The 26,487-nt window shown below is 39.6% G+C and overlaps 1 protein-coding gene across 2 annotated transcripts in view; it reads left to right on the forward strand.

Moving 5' to 3' along the window:
• WWC2 (WW and C2 domain containing 2) overlaps positions 1 to 26,487 on the forward strand; it is a 218,696-nt gene that overhangs the window by 85,608 nt on the left and 106,601 nt on the right. The window contains exons 2-3 of one of the 2 annotated variants that reach the window (XM_039468352.2): positions 8,880 to 8,989; positions 26,207 to 26,410. In XM_039468352.2, coding sequence (XP_039324286.1) covers positions 8,880 to 8,989; positions 26,207 to 26,410 — 314 coding nt within the window. The remainder of the gene's footprint in view (positions 1 to 8,879; positions 8,990 to 26,206; positions 26,411 to 26,487) is intronic. The other variant, XM_074396680.1, reaches the window with a different exon arrangement.

Genomic DNA, 26,487 nt, shown 5'->3' on the forward strand with positions numbered 1-26,487 from the left:
TTGCCTCCAGGTTTGTTTTTAGCTTGTTTTCCATTTTTCCATCATCTGGTTGGATTAGGGATTCAACGTAATTTATGCCTTTTAAACAACAGCACTCAAAGTGAACTTCTGGTCCCTGAAGTTTACTGATCAGTATTGCCTTAGAACTTAGAGATGTAGGCCGGGCGCGGTGGCTCAAGCCTGTAATCCCAGCACTTTGGGAGGCCGAGGCGGGTGGATCACGAGGTCGAGAGATCGAGACCAACCTGGTCAACATGGTGAAACCCCGTCTCTACTAAAAATACAAAAAATCAGCTGGGCATGGTGGCGTGTGCCTATAATCCCAGCTACTCAGGAGGCTGAGGCAGGAGAATTGCCTGAACCCAGGAGGCGGAGGTTGCGGTGAGCTGAGATCGTGCCATTGCACTCCAGCCTGGGTAACAAGAGCGAAACTCCGTCTCAAAAAAAAAAAAAAAAAAAAAGAACTTAGAGATGTAAATCCTCAGTTCCTTCCCGTATCTACTGAGTCAGAATCTTCGAGGGTGACCCCAACAGTCTGTGTTTTTACAAGCCTTTCAGTTGAGTCAGATTGGAGGAATGTATAGGTGTCAGAACCGCTACTTGTAAACCAAGATTCTCGGGTTGATTCTATGATAAACAGCCCTTGTGGGAGTTGTAATCCACAATGTTGGTCTCATTAGCACCAAATTTTTTTAGCTTAAGTAGTCATACAATATGAACAATTAAGTTGAAATCATGTTATAACCTCCTATTTGGAAAGCATAAATCATATAGTTTTACCTAGAAACCGCTATTCAGTTTAAAAGTCATGTAAAAAAGAGGAAAGTATTTTTCAAAAGCTGCTGTTGATCTTTGGCCAAATACTGAAGTAATTTAAGAGGCACATACCCATGATGTATATTTTTCCTTTTATTTGTACTTTTTCAATTTTTTTGGCCTTGCTTTTCATGAGCTATGTTTCCTTTTATTTGTGACTAGACTTTATTTTTTACTGCTTCAGAGCCAACATTATGAAGGTTTTTATTGTGAAGGCCAATGCGGCAGAGATGTTGACTGGAGAGAGAAGTGTGCGTGACCCAAACACGGGCTTGTTTGAAGAGGAGTTTTTTTTCCTGCGCAGGCTATTCAAATGGAAAAAGTATATCTACTTTGCAGAGTTTTATGAGGATTTAACTCACACATTTATGTATATTAGAACATGTGTGGTACATGATAAGCATTCAGTAACTTTTATATTATTAGTACAATTGCTGTATGTAAAATTTGACTTTTTCTTTAACATAGAATATGGTAAGCATTGAAGCTTTTGCAAATAATATGTCTGGATCTCACAACCCAACAGCATGAACCATGTGCCCTTTCAAAGGCAAATCACCCACAGATACTGTCTTTCAAGAGTGTATTCGTGAAGTAACTATAGAATTAAGTGTTAGGTGGCAGAGGGGAAATTCTATGAAAGGGCCTCCTGAAGTCCTCCTGTTTAAAGCTTCTAGGTTAGGATGAGGGAATGGTTAGGAATGGTTAGTAAGTGAACGGCAAAAGAAGAGTCAAGGGTTTGAAGAAAGGCTTTTTTGTTTTGTTTTGTTTTGTTTGAGATGGAGTCTCTCTCGCTCTGTAGCCCAGGCTGGAGTGCAGTGGCATGATCTCGGCTCACTGCAACCTCCGCCTCCTGGGTCCTGGTTCAAGCAATTCTCCTACCTCAGCCTCCCGAGTAGCTGGGATTACAGGCACGAGCCACCAATGCCCAGCTAATTTTTGTATTTTTTAATAGATAAGGGGTTTCACCATGTTGGCCAGTCTGATCTTGAACTCCTGACCTTGTGATCCACCCGCCTCGGCCTACAAAAGTGCTGGGATTACAGGCGTGAGCCACTGTGCCTGGCCGAGGAAAGGCTTTTTTAGGGGAGGGGGGATTGAATATATTTATAGACTGAAGGAGAAAAAATTAACCATATGAGAAGAGATAAGTATCAGATGATAGATGGAATGAGACTGCAGAGTAGAGAGGAGCAGCTAGGGTAACGGCAGGAGACTGGCAGGCTGGAGTGAAGGAGGGATATGAGATGTGCAGAGAGTAGTGGGATGTGTGGGTCTGGGGGAGCAGCCCTGGGAGACAAGACAGTTGTGTTCAAATATTTGAAAGTCCATGATGTGGAGGAGGCAGCAAACTAGTTCTCTTTGGTACCAGGTGACAAAACTCGTGCCAGCTGTCAGAGGACCAGACCTAGGTCCAATATAGGGGAGAATTGGCTGAGGACCCAAGCAGGTACAAAGATGACATGAACTAATCTGAAGAAATGATCCTGGCTAGACTACCTAGTTATATTTCTTGCCAGCTCTGTAGCACTGGGTGGATCATTTAAATGCTGGAGCAGCAGTCTCCTTCCTAACCCATTGCACCAGGCTAAGGGGCCTTCCTGGCCAGGTCCTAGTGTGACAAGTTAGTTATCTACCTGGCTGTCCTCACCTTGGTTCTCTAGGTCAAGGACCAAATACTTGTTATATTCCCCTATGCACACAGGATCTGAAACACAGGACTCTGTGACATGTGTTTTAGGTTTCCCATAAAACACAGAATTCTGGATGTGTCATATACAGAATTAAATCTGTAAAAAATGGGAATAGCAAAACCCATTTTGAAGGATTGTTTTTAGGGTTAAATGAGATAACATATGAAACAACCTTGCATAATTCTTGGAACATAATAGACAACTAATAAAATTAGTTTATTTCCTTTCTGAAAATATCAGTATGTCATAAAATGATAATCAAGATATTGAGTAACTGTTTTATTAAACAATAATATGTTTCCAGACACCTAAAAGGGCTCAAGGCAGGAAGAATATGGGAGTGAGGCTAGACTGGAGCTACCAGATGTTGCCCAGTCTCTTTTTTTTGTCTTTAGGTAAAAGTGATTTCAGGAAGAGATGATTCTCCCCATTGTGACTTATGCATTTTGTTTTGTTTTGTTTTGTTTTGTTTTGTTTTGTTTTGTTTTTGAGACAGAGTCTCACTCTGTTACGCAGGCTGAAGTGCCACGGCACGATCTTGGGTCACGCAACCTCTGCCTCCCAGGTTCAAGCAATTCTTCTGCCTCAGCCTCCTGAGTAGCTGGGATTACAGGTGCCTACCACCACGCCTGGCTAGTTTTTAAAATTTTAGTGGAGATGGGGTTTTGCCATGTTGGCAGGCTGGTCTCGAACTCATGACCTCAAGTGATCTGCCTGTCTCGGCCTCTCAGATTGCTGGGATTACAGGTGTTAGCCACCGCGCCTGGCCCATTGTGACCTCTTCTAATATCTAATCTTTATTTTCTGGAAATTCTGTCTAATATGACTTCTCTAATAATTTAAGCTAATTTCCTCACAGACATGGAACTAATCTCATTACTATTTTCTGAAGCAGTTTGTATAATTTTTCTTAAAGCCACTTTTTTCTAGTTGCTTCTATCCACCCTTTTCTATTATTCTCCTTTGTTTCTTTGTATTGGTAGTTTCCCTATCTAGTAATAGATAGAAGTTGTTGGCCTGGCATGGCAGCTCAGGCCAGCACTTTGGGAGGCCAAGGCAGGCAGATTGCCTGAGGTCAGGAGTTCGAGACCAGTTTGCCCAACATGGTGAAATCCAGTCTCTACTAAAAACACAAAAAAATTAGCTGGGTGTGGTAGCGTGCGCCTGTAATCTAAAAGTGATCTCAGGGTCACTTGCCTGAACTAGGGAGGTGGAGGTTGTAGTGAGCTGAGATCGCGCCACTGTACTCCAGCTTGTTCGACAGAGTGAGACTCTTGTCTCAAAAAAAAAAAAATGTTTTAAGGAAACTAATTGACATCATTATAAATGAAGATTCTTTTAGGACTATAGAAAGATTTCTATACTTTATCTTTGCTTTAAAATTCAAATTGTGAAACACATCTTTACTTCCTCCCTGTTGTCTTAGAGCAATTCAGTAATGTTTCTGTGAGCAGATTCTATAGTAATCATAGGCAGTTGACAATATGAGCACTGCTTTATGTTAGCTAAACAATGAGAACGACAGATGCTACAAAGTAAAAATAACTGTTAAGACTTTTAATGTTTGTGTTAAACTATATATTTGGGAGCTTCTGAATTGTGGCAAGAGTTTTAGTAATCTGAAATGTTTTTTTCAAGTGCTTATTCATTTAGTGCAGTTAGCACAAAGTCAGATTTTCTGGAGTTGTGCTTGTACACGTGTACACAGTATTCACCATATGTAATTATGAAGTGAACAAATATGTCACTGTGTGTCGTCTAATGCCATAGGACAGGTATCTGTGCGTTGACAATAAACTATATATATATAGTTTTAGACGGAGTTTCGCTCTTGTTACCCAGGCTGGAGTGCAATGGCGCCATCTCGGCTTACCACAACCTCCGCCTCCTGGGTTCAGGCAATTCTCCTGCCTCAGCCTCCTGAGTAGCTGGGATTACAGGCATGCGCCGCCATGCCCAGCTGATTTTTTGTATTTTTAGTAGAGACGGGGTTTCACCATGTTGACCAGGATGGTCTCGATCTCTTGACCTCGTGATCCAACTGCCTCGGCCTCCCAAAGTGCTGGGATTACAGGCTTGAGCCACCGCACCCAGCCTGACGATAAATATTAAATGACTGTAAAAGAATGATACAATGACAACAAGGAGAGGAAATACGGTGCAGAGTTAAATTTTGTATATAAACGTTGGCAAAGTGCTGCAGTAAATTACCATTTTCTTCATATTAGGCATGGTGCAAAGGAAGACTTTTTAAGTAAAGAGAAATCTCTGGAATTCAGCATAAAGACTCTAGTTAATTTCAGGATTTGTTGTTTTTGTTGTTGTTGTTGTTGTTGTTGTTGTTGTTGTAGTTGCAAGTTGTTGCTTCTTTGCAGGGAACCAACAAAAGACAATTTGTTACTTAACATCAAAGAAAGCTTGAATGTATAAGAGATTCCTTGTAACAACAAGAGGAAGAAATTTAAAAGTTAATTAACATCAGTTCACTGTATTCGTTTTAATGTATGTTGTTTGTAATTTTGGAATACATCTGTTCTTTTTGCTTTATGTTATTTTTTAATACATCATAGTAATATTTTCTTTTTATCAGGATAGTACCATAATTAAGTGCTTAATTTGTTTGGAATCTGAGAATGTTATTATATTTATATTTTATAATTTGCATAAAAATTCAATTCTAAGGCTGGGCACAGTGGCTCAAGCCTGTAATCCCAGCACTTTGGGAGGCCGAGGCTGGTGAATCACGAGGTCAAGAGATTGAGACCATCCTGGTCAACATGGTGAAACTCCGTCTCTACTAAAAATACAAAACATTAGCTGGGCATGGTGGTGCATGCCTGTAATCCCAGCTACTCAGGAGGCTGAGGCAGGAGAATTGCCTGAACCCAGGAGGTGGAGGTTGTGGTGAGTCGAGATCGCGCCATTGCACTCCAGCCTGGGTAACATGAGTGAAACTCCATCTCAAAAAAAAAAAAAAAAAAAAAAAATTCAATTCTAAAATTTTAATATTTACAAATATGTATGTAATGCTTTTACTTATTGATAGAGTGCAGAGAAAAGATACATATTTATCCATATATAGAAAATAAAATATTAAATTGATATTTGAAGTAATACTGCAAAGAAATTTTTATATTAAACATTTTAGGAGTGGAATTTTCTGAATTTTTCAGAGTTCACAATTACATGTATACCTATAGATGTAATTCTAGTCTTAAAATAGTGACAGATAAATGCTTATCTGCTAATCAGCGGAACAAACTGGATTATTTCCAAATGTAATCAAGTTACTATTAACTTGTAATCATAGCACAAGCTCTGAAGCTTTTAGAAGTTCTTATTCTAAAAGCAATAAATATATTCCTGTCATACTCACGCTTAAGCAGATTGAATTGGTGCCCAGGTAATTTGTAGTCTAATATTACTCTTTTGTCACTTAAACTTAACATTCTCATGTTTCCTCCTTCTTCATTTCTTTAGGATGCATGTGCCTTTTAGACTGCATTGATAAAGGAGTTAGTGAAAGAGAATCACCAAACAGAGATACTTAATCCTAATCTAGTTGCTTTATTGAGGTAGTCAAAGAGACCATGTATGTAGACAAAGAGGTGTCCTAGGGTATAGGGATTTTTGATATGCTATCTCATTCTTTGTCAAAAGAAAAATCAATTTTCCTGGGCAGATTTAGATATAATACAGAATTTGAGCACAATTCTAAGAATAAAAATTTTTGCATTTGAACTCAGATTGAGTTCAAATAAACTCCATGTTTACAAAGAAAACATGGCAAGTTGACATATTTGGGCACATTGCTTAACATGTTTGAGATTCATTTTACTCATCTGTCATATATTGAAGCTTACCATTTCTTGGGCATTATACTGTTTAGTTTTCATCTAAACTTAATCGTCCTCTTACCACCTTAAAAAAATAGAAAACTGGGGCTTTTAAGGCTAAGAACTTGCTCTATGTTGTATAGTGAGTAAGTGGAAGAATAAATATTTTAGCCCAGTTCTCTATGATGCCAGATTTCAAGCTCTTAACTACTAAGCCCATCGTTCCCACACTTTAGTGTGCAGCAGAGTTACCTGGAAAGCATACATTGCTGGGACCTAGAGTTTCTCATTCCACGGTAGGGCTCAAGAATTTGTATTTCTTTCTTTCTTTTTTTTTTTTTTTTAAATCATTTTAGGTTTTCTAGAGACAGGGTCTCACTCTGTTGCCCAGGCTGGAATGCAGTGGTACAATCATGGTTCACTGCAGTGTTGAACTCCTGGACTCATGTGATGCTCCCACCTTGGCTTCCCAGAGTGCTGAGATTACAGGCATGAGCCGCCGTGCCTGGCTAATTTTTTATTTTTTGTAGAGAGAAGGTCTCACTATGTCGCCCAGGCTAGTCTTGAACTCCTGGTCTTAACCCATCGTTCTGCCTCAGCCTTCCAAAGTGCTGTAATTACAGCATGAGCCACTGTGCCCAACCAGAATTTGTATTTATAATCAGGTCTAGATGTTGATGCTCTGGTTCTGGAAACTATGTTCTGAGAACCACAGTTCTGTACTGTGCTACCTGATTTGATTGCTCTGAGGGATAAATGAAAGAATTCACATATGCTTGTGTTAATAATCACTGACATTTATTGACTACTTATAATGTCTTGGATGCTCTTCCAAGTTAAATTTTTCTTATCCTGAGTTGAATTTTAGGAGCTAGTTAAATTGTAGGGAGAGTATATAAAGGTATAATCACTATTCAAAAGAGAAGGAAACTGAGGTAGAAAGAGGTGCCCAGTAGGTGGTCTCACAGTGAGTCAGTGGTAGAGCGGGTTACCCTCATTATTGCTTCTGTCGGCTCATCTAGTTTGGAAGGCCAGTGTCTTCTTTGGAGCCATCCCCAGAAAGAGAGATTTCATGCTATGAGAAGGTTGAGAGAAAAGTAGACCCTTCCTTTCATCTATTGGTGTTTTGTGTCCTTGGAGGACTATTGCAGAGTAGGCCTGGAAAAAAAGAATTTTCCTCCTTTTTATATCATTCTTCAGCATTCTGAAGGGTGGGTGATGTACTTTGTTATTCCAATGAATGATGTGATTCTGAAAATGACCTATATTTCAATTGAACTATGAGATATTTGATAGTCATTAGCATGGTTAAAAGAGATTCCAGGAGATTTCCTATGTTAGAACCATGCTAGTGGTGCCAGTGCATTAAATTAGAAAACGTGTTGACTGATGGTGGCCGTACTCCAGCAAGGCATCTGTGGTGTTAACCTGCTGATTGCTGCTCCAGTAGCCAAGGAGAATCTCAAAAACAAAATGCAAGGATGTGAGAAGAAAAAAAAATCTATTGTAATTAAATCTGAAACCTGTGCTCTGCTTAGGAAACTATGTAGTTTCTTTGTTAGTTTTAAAGAGAAAAGTCCTACAGAGAAAGCGTCTTAAAGAAAAAATGGTCTTAAGAGAGGGTATAAAGCAATTTAAAAAGATGAGATCACATTAATGTGTGAATGAATACTTTATGTATTTGGTTCAGTTAAACATTTTGTTGGGTGACTGTTATGTACAAGATACTTATAAAAAAAATTTGGGCTGGGCGTGGTGGCTCACGCCTGTAATCCCAGAACTTTGGGAGGCCGAGGCAGGTGGATCATGAGGTCAAGAGATCGAGACCATCCTAGTCAACATGGTGAAACCCCGTCTCTACTAAAAATACAAAAAATTAGCTGGGCATGGTGGTGCGTGCCTGTAATCCCAGCTACTCAGGAGGCTGAGGCAGGAGAATTGCCTGAGCCCAGGAGGCGGAGGTTGCGGTGAGCCGAGATGGCGCCATTGCACTCCAGCCTGGGTAACAAGAGCGAAACTCTGTCTCAAAAAAAATTGTCTTTCCTCTCAAAGAGAACTTACAGCGGACTTCACAGTTGAGTGTTTTAGTTAATTTATATAGGAGCATTCAGTCTGAAACTGGTGTAACCTGATACGGATCTTGTCTCAAAGCTACTGATAGGATTTTCATGATATCAGTATTTGAACCCTGGGACCCATTTTTCTTTTTAATGGGGTATCTGTTTCACTGCAGAGTTAGAGCTAGATTCCAGGCTTCCTGACTCTCAGCTTGGCGTTTTCTCTGATTTAGGATGTCTTTATTTATTTATTGTATAGATTTATCTCCAAGTATTAGGGACTGAACTTTCAAAAGTGTATTATGACTTATCCTACTTTTTTGGATATATACCTCTGTATTTTATCCTTGTTTTTTCTTTTTTCTTTAAGATTTTAAATGCAACCTAGACCCTTAACTTGTGGTTAGGGTGCTGAATTTTGATATATGCAGTTTGACGGAAAGAATCACTGGTGTGTCTATTCTGGTTTGTTGTAGGTTAACGAAGCCCTTGTCATTTGCTGATTGTGTTGGGGATGAGCTGCCGTGGGGATGGGAAGCAGGGTTTGACCCTCAGATTGGTGTCTACTACATCGATCACATCAACAGTAAGTTTTCCTTTTTGGTAAAAGCAAACATACCAGAAAAGCAGTCCCCAAAAACCTAGTCACACAAAAGGATAAACATTTTACAAAGTGAATTTCCTTATTTTAAACCCCATTTTCTTAGTGACCCATATTTAACTGAAATGACTGTCTTAGTATTTGGAACATGTACATAGGGTTGTCCTTATGTGGATGGAGAGGGAGAAGGGGTGTCTGACCCGTGTGCCTGTGTGCCCGCCTGCTGAGGAATGAAGATTGTCCTTTAGCACAGGTCTCGAAGCTTGTGGGGATCAGAGCTGTTGGGCTTCTCTTTCCATGGCCACTGCATCTTCTGACTAGGCTCCTCCTTTCCTTATTTTTGGCACAGAAAGACCTGGGCATTGACACAGTCTGGTTTCTGGGCTGGGATTGGAGAGGGGTTGGCTCTCATCAGTGGCTATGGAAGACAGCATAGCTGGGAAAAGTCCTAAACCCCTTCCTTCTTTCTGTTTCCTGATTTCCTGTTTTAACAGCATTTAAATCTTTCACATCTCTGACATGGTAAGTCTAGGGCAGAGGATTACTGTGGCTGTGAATGACTTTCAAAAACAGATACTTTGAAGTATTTTTTATATCTGTGTGTGTGTTTGTGTATGTTTATATGAATATCTATCTCTCTGCCTTAAAATTTTTTCAGATGATAGCATACAATACTTATTTATTTTGCTTATTCACTTAAAAATAATTATTTTTATAAATTTTGGGGAATACATAATGAATTTATTCCTTATTATCTTATTTCTTATAGATCTATTCTTATATTTAAAATTTTTATATGCAGTACTCTGTAATATGTTTAGGAACAGTATCACTGTAGCAAAGGGTTTCATTTGATGCTCACTCGTTGGTGATGGCTTGCAGCTGCCCTTGTGTAGCTAGATAATGTGTCAAGAGGTCAAAACAGACTGTATTATTGGCTGTGAGGCACCATCTTCCCGGTGAGTGAGATGGAGGGGCAGAAAGGAGCGTAAGCACTCTAAAGTCCAGTGAGCACATACGGTCATTGATCTGTTTTAATAGAACACCTGTCATACACAGTTTGGGAACCAACTTTTATGTGTACTGTACATTGTTAGTTCATCACAAATACAAATAATAGTTTCTACAATATGTTGCCTTAGCCTCTTTTATATGACCAGAAGAAATGTGACTTTTTTTGTAGAGATATTATTTCTCTGTCCTTGAAAGTTTCTAAAAGTTTTATCAAGAATTAATGATTATGTTTTAAAATTAGCTTTTAATTTTGTGTTTTCTAATAAATGTATATTGATATACTGTACATACCAGGTTTTGTTGTATATCAGTAACTGACAAGCAAATGTCATCTGTAATGGTGATGAAATGAACTAATTTTGGTAAAATTAAGTTTATTTCAAGCACTGTCTCACCCTTATGTCATTGCAAATAAACAACTCAGTGAAATATCTGAAATGTATTAACTATTTAACTCTCACTTCTTTATTTGCTTTAGATGAATAATTATGTAGCTTTCTTTCCTTAAAGTAGTATTTGGGAAACCAGAAACCAACCGTGCCATCCTAGGTCAACAGAAATAAGCTCTCTTTGTACCAACATCAGCTTCTCTCTCAACACCTACAAACTTTTTGGTACCTCAACCCACCGTCACCGCTTTTTCCTCTTTCTCAGTGAAATAGTTATTCCTCTGGATACCACCACCCCTATAGATACCGCTTAATAACTTTTCTATTTCATCCTTCTTTCCTGTTTGGTATCTTTACTAGTTATTTCCTGATTTTAAAATGTTCTTCCACCATTTCTAGTAATAGATTATTTTGTCTTAATATATAAACACTGGAAACTCTCAAAACGAAACCAAAACCACAAAAGAAATACAAACAGATGGCATTAAACTCCTTTTCTTCACCCTCTCAAAACCATCCTTCAGCCAAAATCCCTCACCAGCTTTGGTTGTCACTTCTTCCCTTCACAGCCAGACTTGCTAAAAGCTGTAGTCTGCAGGAACTCTACTTCCTCCATTATTCTCCATCATCTCATAGAAACTGTTCTTGCTGAGGGCACCTGAGACCCCACGATGTAGTCTGGATATTTGTCCCATCTAAATCTCATGTCGAAATGTAATCTCCCGTGTTGGAGGTAGGGCCTGATGGGAGGTGATTGGATCGTGGGGGTGGATTTCTCATGGTTTAACGCCATCCCCTTGGTCCTGTCTTCACTGTGCTGAGTTCTCACATGATCTGGCTGTTTAAAGGTGTGAGGCATCATCTCCTTGCTGTCTTGCTTCCTCTCTCTCCACATAATGTACCTGCTCCAACTTTGCCTTCTGCCATGAATAAAAGCTCCCTGAGGCCTCCCTAGGAGCCCAGCAGATGCCAGGGCCGAGCTTGTACATCCTGCAGAAACGTGAGTCAATTAAACCTCTTTTTCTTAAAAAAAATAAATTACTCAGTCTCAGGTATTCCTGTATAGCAAGGCAGTAAGGGTCTAATACAACCCACACATTATCAAATCCAAACAACACTGTAGGCTTGTCTCTGTGACTTGTCACTGTGGGTTATTCCCTCCTGCTCTTTATTCATTGGATTTTGTGACATACTGTTCACATACCTGACTGCACCTGCCCACCTTTCTTTTACCTGTTTCTTTTTCACCTGGACCCGCTGCCAGGATTTCTGTAATAGTCTTCTGTTGTTTGCTTGCTGCAGATCTCCTTGGGCAATAACTAGTTACTTCCTTCAGGCTGCTGGCTGCCACATCTAAGTCTTTCTCAGAGTCCAGATGCATATGTTGTATTCCTTGCTAGAAGGCTCTTCCCAGTCTGCTTGCACTGGCCTCTCCTTTTTCATCTCCTGCCCTGCTTGGCACTGGAGATCTCTAGGAGTACCCTGTGCCTCCTTGGCTGGCTGCCTTTCTTTGCATCCATGGAGTCTAGCCTGAACACTCTCTGCACAGGTCCCAGATCTTCTTCATTGAAGGCCACATCATTCTAGGGGTGGTCTGCTCAGGTGCCACTGCTGCTTATAGGCCTTCTCTGATACCCTCCCCTCCACTTCACAGGTCCCATCACATTCTGGTTGAGTGCCCCTTCCAGATATTTCTGGAGGACCAGGTACATAGAGATTTTTTTAAAAGCATTGTCATATTGCATTCATATTATTTTTGGTATGTTTTCCTCACTAAATTTTGAGCATCTTGAGGGCACTGACTACATCTTTTACGTTTTCATCGCTGGGTGACTAGTATAATGATAAACTCTTAAAATGATAAAAAGAAGAGCTTTATTGCTTAACTCAGCAATCAAAAGCTTTCTGTTCTTTTTTTTTTTTTTTAAAGAGAGGATGGGGGTATTGCTTTATTGCCCAGGCTAGAATGCAATCTAAATATGGGTGTGCCTATAATTGTCCTATAATGGAGACATAAAAGAAAATGAGGGAAGAGAATAACGAACAAGGAGCCAACCAACATTTCGTTTAAACTTCTAAGTTGATATGATGTGGTACTGATAAGAGTATATATTTTGTGTATTTAAAGTGGAGAGTTCTATAAATGTTAATTACATTTACTTGTTCAAGTCCTGGATATTGTTGTTAATTTTCTGTCTCATTGATCTGTCTAATATTAATGTTGAAGTCTCCCACTATTATTGTGTGGGAGTCTAAGTCTCTTTATTAGTCTTGTATGTCTGGGTATTCCTGTATTGGGTGTGTATATATTTAGGATCTTTAGCTCTTCTTGTTGTTGCAGTGATCCTTTTATCATTATATAATGTCCTTCTTTGCTTCTTTTGATCTTTGTTGCTTTAACGACTATTTTATCAGAGGCAAAAATTGTAACTTCTGCTTTTTATTTATTTATTTTAGCTCTCTGTTTGGTTGGTAAATCTTTCTCCATCCCTTGTTTCGAGTCTTTGTGTATCCTTAAATGTGAGATGGGTCTGGATGCAGCATAGTGATGGGTTTTAGTTTTTTGTTTTTTGTTTGTTTGTTTTTTTTTTTAAAGATGAGGTTTCTCCATGATGGTCAGGCTGATCTTGAACTCCTGACCTCAGGTGATCCACCCACCTCGGCCTCCCACAGTGCTAGGATTACAGGTGGAAGCCACCGCGCCCAGCCTCTGCTTTTTAATTTTTTATTCAAATTGGCTGTCTGTCTTTGGATTGGGGCATTTAGTCGATTTAAATTTAGAATTAATAATGACATATGTGAGTTTAATACTAGCTGGGTATTTTGCCCATTAGTTGGTGTAAATTCTTCATTTTATTGATGCTCTTTTTAGTATTTTTTAGAAAGGCTGATACTGTTTGTTCCTTTCTATGTGTAGTGGTTCTTTCACAAGCTCTTGTAAAGCAGGTCTGGTGGTGATGAAATCTCTGAGTGCTTGTTTATTCAGAAAAAACTTTATTTTTCCTTCACTTATGAATCTTAGTTTGGCTGGATGTGAAATTCTTGGTTGAAAGTTCTTTTCTTTAAGGATGTTGAATATTGGTCCCCACTCTCTTCTGGCTTGTAGGGTTTCTGCTGAGAGATCTACTGTAAGTCTGGTAGGCTTCCCTTTGTGGGTAACCCGACCTTTCTCTCTGGCTGCCCTTAGTATTTTCTCCTTCATTTCAACCCTGGTCAATCTGACGATTATGTGCCTTGGAGTTGCTCTTCTTGAGGAATATCTTTGTGGTGTTCTCTGTATTACCTGGAATTGAATATTATCCTGCCTTACTAGGTTGGGAAAATTTTCCTGAATAATATCCTGAAGCATATTTTCCAGCTTGGATTCATTCTCTTCGTCACATTCAGGTACACCTATCAAGCGTAGATTAGGTCTTTTCACATAGTCCCATAATTCTTGGAGACTTTGCTCATTCGTTTTTATCCTTTTTTCTCTAATCTTGTCTTCTTGTTTTATTTCATTGAGTTGGTCTTCAACCTCTGATATCCTTTCTTCTGCTTGATCAATTCGGCTGTTAAAACTTGTGCATACTTCACGTAATTCTCGTATTGTGTTTTTCAGCTCCATCAATTCACTTATATTCCTCTCTAAATTGTGTATTCTTGTTAACATTTCGTCAAACCTTTTTTTAAAGTTCTTTGTTTCTTTAGATTGAGTTAGAACAAGTTCTTTTAATTTCACAGAAGTTTCTCATTATCCACATTTTGAAGCCTGCTTCTGTAATTGGAACACACTCATTCTCCATCAAGCCTTGTTCCGTTGCTGATGAGGAACTGCGATCCCCTGCTGAGGAAGAGGCGTTCTGATGTTGGGTATTCTCAGCCTTTTTTGGCTGTTTTCTTCCCTTCGTTATAAATTTATCCATCTGTGGTCTTTGTATTTACCGTCTTTATAATTGGGTTTCTGAGTGGACGTCCAACTTATTGATTCTCAGTGCTGAAATCTGAGCAACCCACTGCACCGACTAAATCAGCGGCATTAAGATTGATGGTGCTTTTCTGACTCTGCACCAAGAACTGACACTCCGAGGCGCCGGCAAAACTGCCTCGCCGGTCACAAGAGTCGCGCTGGTGACCTGTGGGGCTCCTCCGCTGAGAATCTCCTGGTGCGTGAGCAACAAGAATTCATGTGAAGGTGTGGAGTCCTCTCGTTCTTTGCGCTTTCACTGGGAGCTACAATCCTGAGCTGCTAGTGATCAGCCATCTTGGATCTCTCCCCCTTCTGTTCTTATTTAAAGGAATTAAAATACACTTCAAGTATAAACTATACTTCAGAAAGCACCATTTTGAATATTTTAAACTTCACTATTAGAATATGAAATTTTAAGTCTACGATTTTTCTTTAATGGTAATGGTATTCTAGTGGTCTGATGTACCCAAATTACCAGCAGTAATTGGTAGTTCACCTACTGAAAATAATCTGGTCCGTTGTCTCATTAATCTTCAAGACATTCTTGTGAGGTAGTTTAGGAAACAAATGGCATTATCTTCTCAAACAGCTGTTCCACACATATGTTGTGTTTTGACATTGTATAGTTTTAGCATCGTTTTCTCATTATTTAAATAAAAGACGAAATAAGAAATGTTTAGCTAAGGCCGGGCGCGGTGGCTCACGCCTGTAATCCCAACACTTTGGGAGGCCGAGGCGGGTGGATCACGAGGTCAAGAGATCAAGACCATCCTGGTCAACATGGTGAAACCCTGTCTCTACTAAAAATACAAAAAATTAGGCCGGGTGCGGTGGCTCAAGCCTGTAATCCCAGCACTTTGGAAAGCTGAGGCAGGTGGATCATGAGGTCAAGAGATCGAGAACATCCTGGTCAACATGGTGAAACCCCTTCTCTACTAAAAATACAAAAAATTAGCTGGGCATGGTGGCGCGTGCCTGTAATCCCAGCTACTCAGGAGGCTGAGGCAGGAGAATTGCCTGAACCCAGGAGGCGGAGGTTGCGGTGAGCCGAGATCGCGCCATTGCACTCCAGCCTGGGTAACAAGAGCGAAACTCCGTCAAAAAAAAAAGAAAAGGAAATGTTTAGCTGTTTAACACTATTTCTAAGAAACACTATTAAGTATTTAGAAGTAAAAGATTTGACCTTGACAGTAAAAGTTATTTTGGGCCATAAGTGTTTTATGGTCATTTTTACCTTTCAGTGGGTATGTGTGGAATGGGGATATAGATATCAATGAAGGATGTTTGTAACTAACTAGAAGGTAATAAGGAGGTATGATTTATAAGGTTTTGATGTTATTAATACAACCAGAAGTAAATCACTTTTTGGTAGAGTCAGAGTTGTACCACAGTTTTTTTTCTTTCTTTTAGTAATTGAAGTTTCATATACATACACAAAAATGCACAGATTTTAAGCATTTATTTTGGGTGGACTTTGACATATGTATAATCTTTTGTAACTTGCCCCTGCATCAAGGTACAAACTTCTTCTGTCACCCTAGTAAGTTCTATCCTGCCCCTTTCTACTCAGACATTGTTCTGATTTTTATAACCATAGCTTAGTTTTGTCTGTTCTAGAACTTCATATAAAAGGATGTGTTCAGTTTTGGGAATAATTCTTTGAACATGTTTTGCAGTTTGCACCTGTAGTTCCACCTACTCGGGAGGTAGTTTGTACCTGCAGTCCACCTACTTGGGAGGCTGAGGTGGGTAGATCTCTGAAGCCCGGGAGTTCAAGGCTGCAGTACGCTATGATCACACCACTGCACTCCAGCCTGGATGACAGAGTGAGACCGTGTTTCAAACACAAACAAACAAAAAGTGCTGGTGTATGGGAGAAAAGTAGAAAATATAGATAGATAAAAAGAAGATTGGGAGGCCAAAGTGGGTGGAACATGAGGTCAGGAGTTTGAGACCAGCCTGGCCAACATGGTGAAACCCCCCTCTAAACTAAAAATACAAAAATTAACTGGACGTGGTGTTGTGCGCCTGTAGTCCCAGCTGCTCGGGAGGCTGAGGCGGGAGAATCATCTGAACCTGGGAGTCAGAGGTTGCAGTAAGCCGAGATTACACTCCAGCCTGTGTAACAGAGTGAGACTCTGTCTCAAAAAAGAAAAATTGTCTATGTTCATACAACCCAGTGGTAACTAAGTATTCTAAATCTTTTGATGTGTATCCTTCCAGACTTTTTATATTGATACACACATGCACATATATACAGTTTTAAAAACTTACTTTGTTTTTATTTTTTTGAGGTAGAAATGGCATCTCTCTGTGTTGCCCAGGCTGGTCTCAAACTGGACCACAAGCAATCCCCCTGCTTCCCACACAGTTTTAAATGTATTTTACCTCTCAAATGGGGTTATATTGTATATACTGTTTTATAATCTTTTTCATTGAATGTATAATTTTCATCAAAAATGTTTTTTTTGCACCATCATATCAATTCTTTTGATAATGGAACCTCACATTTCTGTCAGATGATTTTTGTAAAATATAGTTAAGATCCTTTGAAGCTGAGCCTGGTGGCTCTTGCTTGTACTCCCAGCTACTTAGGAGGCTGAGAGGTGGGAAGATCGCTGGAGCCTAGGAGTTCAAGGCCAGTCTTGGTAACATACAAGACCTTATCTCTTTAAAAAAAAAAAAAAAAAGATCCTTTAGTGCTCTTGCATAAAGCCCTTCTGTGGCACATTATTGCTTACAAAATGGATTTTATGTTCTTTTACCGGACATTCAAGAGATCATAGGCTATTCCTTCTTGGAGTATTGGTAAAGGAATGAGAGCGCATAGTGAAATAAGGAAAGGACCATCACCATGCTAGGAGAACACAGGGGAATAAGAAGACGTACCCTCTCCATTCTGAAGAGTATAGCCTTGGCTGCATGGAGAAAGTGCTTTAAGCTGACACCCAAGAGATGACTGAGTTATCCAGGCTGGAGAAAAAGAGGATGGAGAAGAAGGAGGACCACAAGTAGATTCGAAGGTCTCAAGAGGCTAAAGAAAGCAGGACTTGAGGAAAGACATGCAGGAAGTTCAGTGCAGCTGGAGGCTGGTGTGACTGGGATAACTGGGGGTTTTGGCTAGAGCAGGAAACAGGGGCCAGGTTCTCTTGTTGGGAATTTTCAAAGCCATGTTTAAAAACTGCCTATTCCATGGAACTGTACTCTTCTCAGCCAGAAGAAACCCATTTGTCTCTAAACTGCCATGGCACTTAGCCATTCTTCACTCAGGGCACTCATCGTATTCTACGTATATGTGTGTCACTATTTATTCTACATTTTGTAAGTTTCTTGGAAGAAAGGATCATGCCTGAGTATCTCATTTTCCCTATTGCATGTAGTAGATGGTAAATAATTGTCTGTAGAAATTAATGGGCAAATAATAGATAGAAATAGCAGATACTTTATAAAAGGGAAGATAAGGAAAGTTACTTGTGTTCATTTGATTTATTCTTCCTGAGCACAATAGGGAGAATAAAAACATGCATTATAGACAAAAACAATCTTCCTTTGAAGAGTCTAATGTTATCTTCCATGATAAGCTCTTGTAACTCGTGTGTTCTCTACCTATAAAGTTCTACATCTATAAAACTGATGGAATGTGAATGCCCTTGAGGTATAAGGCATTTTAACAGTATGTAATATATTGTTTCTTTCATATAGTAGACAACAGCAAATTACATTATAACGCCATGATCTCCCAAGGCCACTAGGTCTTAATAAAAAATACCACATTTGTATAACATACTCGAGTGTTTACATTTAATAAATAATCTTCACAAATCTATTCTGCAAATATAACGAAGGATATGAAGCACAATCCTGCTTTATGAAGCCTTCTTCTAAGGTGCCTTTGGGAAGCCTCTTGTAGTTCATATCTGAATTGTGCAATATTTCAGAAATGTTAATGCTTCCCACTGACTGTCTTGCAATGTGCAGTGTTTAAACCAGTCTACCAGAGTGTTTTTCCTGACCTATCTGAGACAAATGCTCATGCAATGAAAATGAATATTTTCATTGTTATCATTGTACTTTATTCATTTAAGTGTCAACAGTGTTTTGTGGCATTTTAGCCACTGACAAATATTTTATTGAAATATACTGTGTCCCCAACATGGAGGGAAATATGATTGGCTCAAACCTCAAAAGATTGAGAGACAACTGAGAGTACATATCTTATAATTATTATAAATTAAGAACATTTCAGATTTCTAACATACATTTTTAATTTTTATTATCTCTTTATTTCATTAGTTTGTTAATTATATCTCATCCTCACAAATTGTCCCAAAATTTAGTGGTTTAAAGTAATATTTATTATCTCATGTATTTTGTAGGCCATGAATCCAGGCAGGATTTTCTGGCTCAAGGTCTCTGTCATGGTTTGCAATCAAGGTGTCCACCAGGCTGCAGTCACCTCAAGGCTTGACTGGAGGCAGATTTGCTTTCAAGCTACTCATATGGTTGTTGGCAGGATTCATTCCCTTGTTGGCTGCTGGCCAGAGGCCTCCGTCATTCCATGCCATGTGGGTCTCTCCATAGGACAGCTCACGTGGGAGCTTGCTTTGTTAGAGCCAAAAAGCCAAGAAGAACCAGGGAGAGAGAGAGTAAGCAAGACAACAGAACAGTCTTTTGTAACCTAATCTCAGAAGTAATATCTTGTCCCTTAATCTATCTTCTGTTCATTAGAAGCAAGCCATTAGATCTCACCCATACTCAAGAGGCATGAATTACTAGGAAATGAGGATTATTGGAAGCCATCTACAGTTCTGAAAACTTTTCAAGACCACACATTTATCTTCATTAGAGGATGAGTTCTATACTTTGAGACAGGTTGCATTCACATATATAAATATTGAAAGTAGATATAGGTATTAAATACTAGGATAATCAGAGACCTTAGTTACAATGAATATTTAAACCTGAGAAGTTTGGACTCTTATTTGATCTCTGTCTATCTCCCACATTGTCCAGATGGCTGAGCTGCCTTGTGGTGTTGATGTCCTTGAAGATTCTTAGCTGGAGGGTTTGTCCATCCTGGACTATTCCCTTCTACATCTCTTGTTTAGACATCAGCTGCTCTAGCATGCAGTTTTTTGTTCACAGTTAGGTGAGATATACATCTTTTGCATATTTAAATATTTGCATCTTTAAAATTAGTGTTTAAAATACTACTTTAGAGAAAGCTCAACTTTAGCTAGTGAATGTGAGGCAAGAGCTCTAGGTCTGACGCAGTGGTTGCATTGTGTCTGTCCGACTACTTAGACCATTTTGTTCATCACCCAGGGCTTCTCTTGGCCTCAAAAAGACCCAGGCTTCACAGCCTGAACCACTTTAGTTTAGAGTCATCCCTTCTCCCTAGAGGCCAGGTTAAACATCCGTAGAACCAGTCTGGTCTCTAGAAATTCCGGTGGGCCAAGTCAGATGCCCTCAGATTATTCTCTAGGGTTTGACTTGTAGCTCTTGGGGCCAACCAGAAATATTTCGTTGGGCTACATAAGATTGAGATTAACAGGCAAAGCTCTTGAAGACAGTACATGCCCCTGGACATTCCAGAAAATTGATAATATTTTTATTCTAATTTATCAGGAACAGGTTCTTATGTTCATATAGTGGCCAGCCCCTGTGGCCCTTCTTGTTTTGATTATACACAGGATTTAATTTATAGAGGTGACTGAGTGATGATGGAACGAAGTCAGTGCCATGGAGGGACGTTTTATTGCAGTTCTCAGGGGAAGCGGTGATACCACACCATTCTGGGGCACATAGTGGGGAAGCACTTGGGTTGGTTGGGACGCAGAAGGAGCAGAGAAGAAATCATGGCCCAGAGCCTGTATTGTGGTTTCCTTGGGAAGGAATGAGTGAGGCAGGGTAGGCAAGTCTGAACAAGTTTAGGATTGGCTAGATTGAATAATTTCAGCAGACCCTAGGTTATGAGAATGGTCTCTAGGTGTCCAGTTCCTTGCCTTGGAAGGTGATGTAGGGTAGGGGAAACTGGTTTGGAGTGTGAGTTAGATGAAAGAGGAGGTTAGGGATATGGGTTTTGAACTGTTGGTTTACATATAAAGGATGGCTTCATGGGAGACATTTGCTATCTCTAAGAATTAAATTAGCCCTGAGAGAGGCAGCCTCTTCCCAGACAGCAAGGCCCCCGAGATGTCAAAGCATCATAAAATATATAAAAAATTTTTAAATTATCAGTATATCACCCACTGACAAATGGAAAGTGCAACATTATGTGTCATACTAAGAAACTTTAAGAAGCAGTATTTTCTTGATTTTTTTCAGTCTTATCTGCTGATCTGCCCCTGACATCTTGTATAAATGCATATGTGGTAGCGTGTGCAAATTCCACTAAGGGAACGGGAAACAGAGTGGATATAATTTTATAGTAAGTTACAGGTGTCCTTTTCCCCCAGCATTGGTTCCATGTGCACAAATTGAGGGGAGGTGTTGAACATATGTATATATATAATTCATTTGTTACAGCTGACTGTATTCCATTTTCATCAGCTGATTCAAACCAGGGTAGGTTAACATGGGTGCAGAGTGATCTGTGGAGCCTTAGTTCTAGACACAGATGCTCCCTGGAGTCAAGGCTGGGGAAGGGAATGTGACTTTATGATTTCTCTGCTTTGCGATCTGAGCATCAGAGACATTGTTATAGCTTACTAGCATTAAAGGCTTTTTACATCTTGCAGTATCTCATTTAATCTTCCAAACAACCCCCTGAATTAGCTCCATTTTATTAAGGAGGAAATTGAACCCTGGAGCGGTTTAATAACCTGCTAAAGGTCACACAATTTGTAAATGACACACCTGGATTTGAATCCAGTTAGACTGAATACAGAGTTTATGATCTTAGCTACTGGGATATTGTATCTCAGTTCTTCTTTCCAATATTCATGTTCTTAAGACTTTTTCAGGACTCAAATAATTCATCTGCTTTTTTTTAAACCTTACTTCAATATGACCTGAGTCTCAGTATTCTCAACGTATATTTCAATGGGGAATCATTTTAATCATTCAGGTATTAGGTGGAAGGAACAATTATCCCTCCTTTTCATGTTTAGTTTTTCACAATGCTGGTACCTCAGCCGTCCTGCTGCCCAGGTGGTAACCATATCATCTTTTTTCGTCTTCTTCCTGAACCGCAGTACCTCCTCATCCCTTTCTAGTTATAAGTTTAGCTGAGGTTCTTGTTGGAACACTTTCCTTCTATATGTTCCATAGTCCTGTATCCACCCCTTTCATTTCCAGTGTGGCCTGGGCTGACTAATGTACACTCTCTCTGCCCCTAAGAAAGGGGTTGTGGGACTCATTAGAAAACAGTTGCCCGAACTTGGCTGTCACATTTATCTATTAATGACAAGTTTGTTTTCCTTTTTTATTTTCAAGAGTGATTCTTCCTCTCATTTCTCCCCTGCCATGCCCATACACACAGTGTTACTAAAAGCCATCACGTGAGGATATGATAAGTACAGTCCAAGATCAAACTTCATCCATTCCCATTTGCATAGATTATACAACGTTATGTTGGATTGAGTTCTCTCAGAAGCAGGCCCTAAGCCAAGAATTTAAGTGAAAGTGGTTTATGAAGGAAGTCCTGGGATAAATCAGTAAGGAAATGAGGAAATAAAGAAAGTGAAGGGAAATATCAAATGAAGATTTTATTTCTGTAAAGTCTGACTCCACATGATTGCGGTGGCTCTGAAGTGCAATTTACAGAGTTTGCTCTACCTGGGAGCTGTTTCTGTCTTTTTCACTAGTCAGTCATTGGCTGCAGGTGAGTTAGCACAGTGCCCACGAGCAGTCAGACATCCATCAACAACAAAGAGCAGGCCCTGGCAGAAAGACCCGAGAATACCAGGATAGGACACTAATGGTGTTCACTACAAAGATTACATCAGAAAATATTCGTCCATATTTCACCCTCTTTTTACGTTTGAGAGACATGAGAGTAAGAGAGGTAAAATACTTCTCCTGGAGTCTCACATCTGGTTAGTTGAATATAGAACCCACAAGGCCTTAGTCCCTAACCAGTGCTCTTTTCCAACAGCTGATAGTGGAAAAGGATTTTATTACTGTTCCATTATACCTCAGTTCTTTTTACTGTTCATCATTCATTCTTTTGAACTTTGCAAAGCATATTTTAAATAAACTTTTTTTTTTTTTTTTTGAGACGGAGTTTCGCTCTTGTTACCCAGGCTGGAGTGCAATGGCGCGATCTCGGCTCACCGCAACCTCTGCCTCCTGGGTTCAGGCAATTCTCCTGCCTCAGCCTCCTGAGTAGCTTGGATTACAGGCATATGCCACCATGCCCAGCTACTTTTTTGTATTTTTAGTAGAGACGGGGTTTCACCATGTTGACCAGGATGGTCTCGATCTCTTGACCTCGTGATCCACCCACCTCAGCCTCCCAAAGTGCTGGGATTACAGGCTTGAGCCACCGCGCCCGGCCTAAATAAACTTTAAATCAGCTTTATTGTTATATACAAATACATAAATTGAATCTATTTTCACTATACAATTCATGAGTTTTGACAAGTATACACCACGTAACCATTACATTAATCAATATTGAGAACATTTCCATTCCCTGAAAAAGAGCTTTCTTCTTGCTCTGTTGTAACAAGTACTTCTCAGTACTGCTGGGCCCCAGCAACCACTGATCTTTCTGTCATTGGATTATATTTACCTTTGCCCAAATTTCGTATAAATGGAATCATACAACATGTGCTGTTTTGTGCCTCATGTCTTTCACTCAGCATGTGTTTCAGTCTTATATATTGCTGTTCAGTATATTGTTTCATTCTATTGCTGAGTAGTACTTTATTGTTTGAATATACCACAATTTGCTTAGTCATTACCTGTAATAGACAGTTTTGTTTATTATGAATAAAACTGTTAATGAACATTTGTTTAGAGGTCTTTTTGTAGATACGTATTTTCATATTTCTTGGGTAAATAACAAATTGTAGGATTGCTGGGTTGTATCGTAATTGCTAAGTTGTTCTCCAAAGGGATTGTACCATTTTAGATTCCCAGTAGCAATAAATGAGAATTTCAGTTGCAACACATCCTCTGCAACACTTGGCGTTGCCAGTTTTTACATTTTAGCCATTTTACATAGTGTGCAGTGGTATCCTATTATAGTTTTGACTTGTATTTCCCTGATGATTAGTGATGTTGAGCCTCTTTTCATCTGCTTACTGGCTATTTGGACAAAAGTAAATGTGTGGGTTTATTCTGGGGCTCTCTTCTGTTGCAAAATAGCTGTTTTTTCCAGATTATGCTTATTACATCATTTCTACATTTCCAGATCTGTTTCTGTTGACTGATTTTTCTCCTGATTATGGGCCATATTTTTGTGCTTTTTGTTATATTTAATAACTTTATAGTGGATGCTAAACATTATAAAGTTGGTTTTGTTGGTGTTGTTTTCATTGAGTGCTAGATGTCGTGCCTTTTTGGAACTATTATACTTTTTTCCCTCTGACGGGCCGTTAAATTACTTGCTGACCAGCTTGGTCCTTTCGAATCTTGTTTTAGAGCTTTGTTAGTGTAGGTTCAGAGTAGCCTTTACCCTTTGTCTTATTTAGCTCCATTGTTAAGGTGTGACTTTGCTGTGGTCTGTACTGTATTTCCTAGATGTTAACGAAGGCCTTTCTCCTCTGGCTGGTCATAATTTGAAAGTGTCACAGCCCTGTGTGAGCTCGGGGAGTTTATCTGCCTATGGCTTCCCAGCTGTCCCTTTGCCTGACCTTGTGCGTCTTAGCATTTGCCCACAGACTTCTTGTGACACCCATGCACATTTCTGGAACTTCTTCAGTCTCTGGAACTTCTCCTGTGCTTTGCTTTACCTATTCCACCTGTCATGGCTTCCCTGAAATCTGCCTCCTCTCCCTTCAATTTAGTAATACCTCCTTTCTCTGCTTGAATTACCCCTCTTTGCACTGCTGTCCATAAAGTGCTTTCAGCAGAAATGTAAGATAATTGTGGGGTTCATTTTCCTTCTTTCAGAGATCACAGTCCTGTACCACCTGTTGTCCAACATCTGAAAACCATTGTTCATGTATTTTATTTTGTCTTCTAGTTATTTACAGTGGCCCTGTTATTTCACCTTCTTGTGTTTTGCTTTGTTTTTTAAAAACCTCAATTAACCTTTTGTGTATCACACTTCATGTGTTTTCTGTATTAAAGCCGTAACTTCTATTTGTCCCAAATTATCTCCTGTTTGTGTTTGCTGTTGTTGGGGGTGGAGTCCACTCATATACAATGTCCTGCTAGAGATAAGATCTTAAGTCATAATGCCATGGTTTTTGTGCCTTAGAACTATTTTACTTTTATTTTAAAACATTGCGTTACTGAATACAACATACAGAAAAATGCATAGATTTAAATAACAAAGTTTAACAAATATTTTAGAAGTCAACAGTGTAATTGCGATGGGTGAAAAAAATAGAACATCAGCATCCAGGAAGCCTCTTTTATTTTCTCTGCCTCATTCTGAATCCCTTCCTTTACTGGAAAATGGCCATGCTCCTTTCTTTCACAGCAGAGGGGTCCAGTACATGTCTGCAAACACAGGGGGATGCACTAAGCGTCACCAGGACTGTCCATTGTCTTGTACAGTGGTATACCATTGTACCCCATTGCTGGACACCCAGGACGCTCCAACCCCTTGGCCCAACATGTGGCCAAAAAATTTGTCAATTTTAAAATATAAGAACATAAAATGTTTAGGGTAATCTGATTCTTTTGTTTTTTTCTTCATGTTTTGTGGCGCCTACTGTAGCTTCACCACACAGTAAAGAATGTGTTTTGAGTTTATAAAATGAGCATAAGCTGCTGTGGAAGACAGAGGATAAAGCGCTGACTTGCAGATGAGGTGACTGGGGAAACTTCTGGAGGAGGTAGCATGTGAGCTGTTGGAGAGCAGTGGTTCTCGGGCTCAGCTGCTCATTGGAATCATCTGAGGAGCTTTTAAACCTACAGTGCCTGGGTTCCACCCACAGAAACTCTAATTGGTCTGGGTTTTTTCAAAAAGGGGTCTATGGTTGATTCTAGTGTGCAGAAGTACAGAACCAAGAACCAGGGCCTTAGGCTAGAGCATTCTGTGTAAAACAGGAGCAGGGTTTTGTTTGTTTGTTTTTCAATTGCAGATCCACTGTGGACTCACTGATATTTTTATAAAATAAAAAGTGAATTACTAGAAAAGTGAAAACGTATACACACAGAGAAATGCAAAATGTTTATCAACAGATAAACAATAACTGACTAAAGTTGCTATAAAGATTACAAGACGTTTACTCTCTATTTCTATACTTACTGTTGCAGACACAAAACTGGTTTCATGGACTGGTGTTGGTCTGCAGAGTAGAGCAGCTTTGATTAGTGCTGATGCAGAGGGCAGTGTGGCTAGAGTCCTGTATTAGGTGAACAAAGGTAGGTTGGGTCCAGATTATACAGGGTCTCAAGTGCAGAAATGAATAGCTTGGCTTTCATTCTGTAGGCACTGGGGAGCCACAGAATTCTGGAAAGGAATGATCTGATTGACAACATCATGTGTGGTAGATTTATAGTGAAAATACATTGTTGATGAGAACCTGAAAGGGGAAGGAAGTTGAAGTCATAGGGGCTGGGTAAAATAAAACAAAACTGTCACGTTTCTGGAGAAGTCACTCCAGTACTGCTAAATAAACTCGTTAGAAGATGCAAGAACTTAAGCTAGCCTACTCCCTAAAGCTTAAACAATCCAGAAAACAAAGTGAAATTCTAAAAAAAAACCCCTCCACCTAATGTTTTCAGAAACCACACAGATAGAAGATCCAAGGAAACAATGGAGGGGGGAACAGGAGAAGATGCTGAAGGACTACCTCTCCGTGGCACGGGATGCCCTCCGGACCCAGAAGGAGCTGTACCATGTGAAGGAGCAGAGGCTGGCTCTGGCCCTGGATGAATACGTGCGGTTAAATGATGCCTATAAGGAAAAGTCAAGTTCTCGCACAAGCTGTAAGTACAGTGTGGCTATTCAGACTTTAGAAGTGGAGACTGAATTGTAGATAACGGAAGGCCACTTACATTTCTGT

The sequence above is a fragment of the Saimiri boliviensis genome, chromosome 3 (genome assembly GCF_048565385.1).
Source record: "Saimiri boliviensis isolate mSaiBol1 chromosome 3, mSaiBol1.pri, whole genome shotgun sequence".
Lineage (NCBI taxonomy): Eukaryota > Metazoa > Chordata > Mammalia > Primates > Cebidae > Saimiri > Saimiri boliviensis.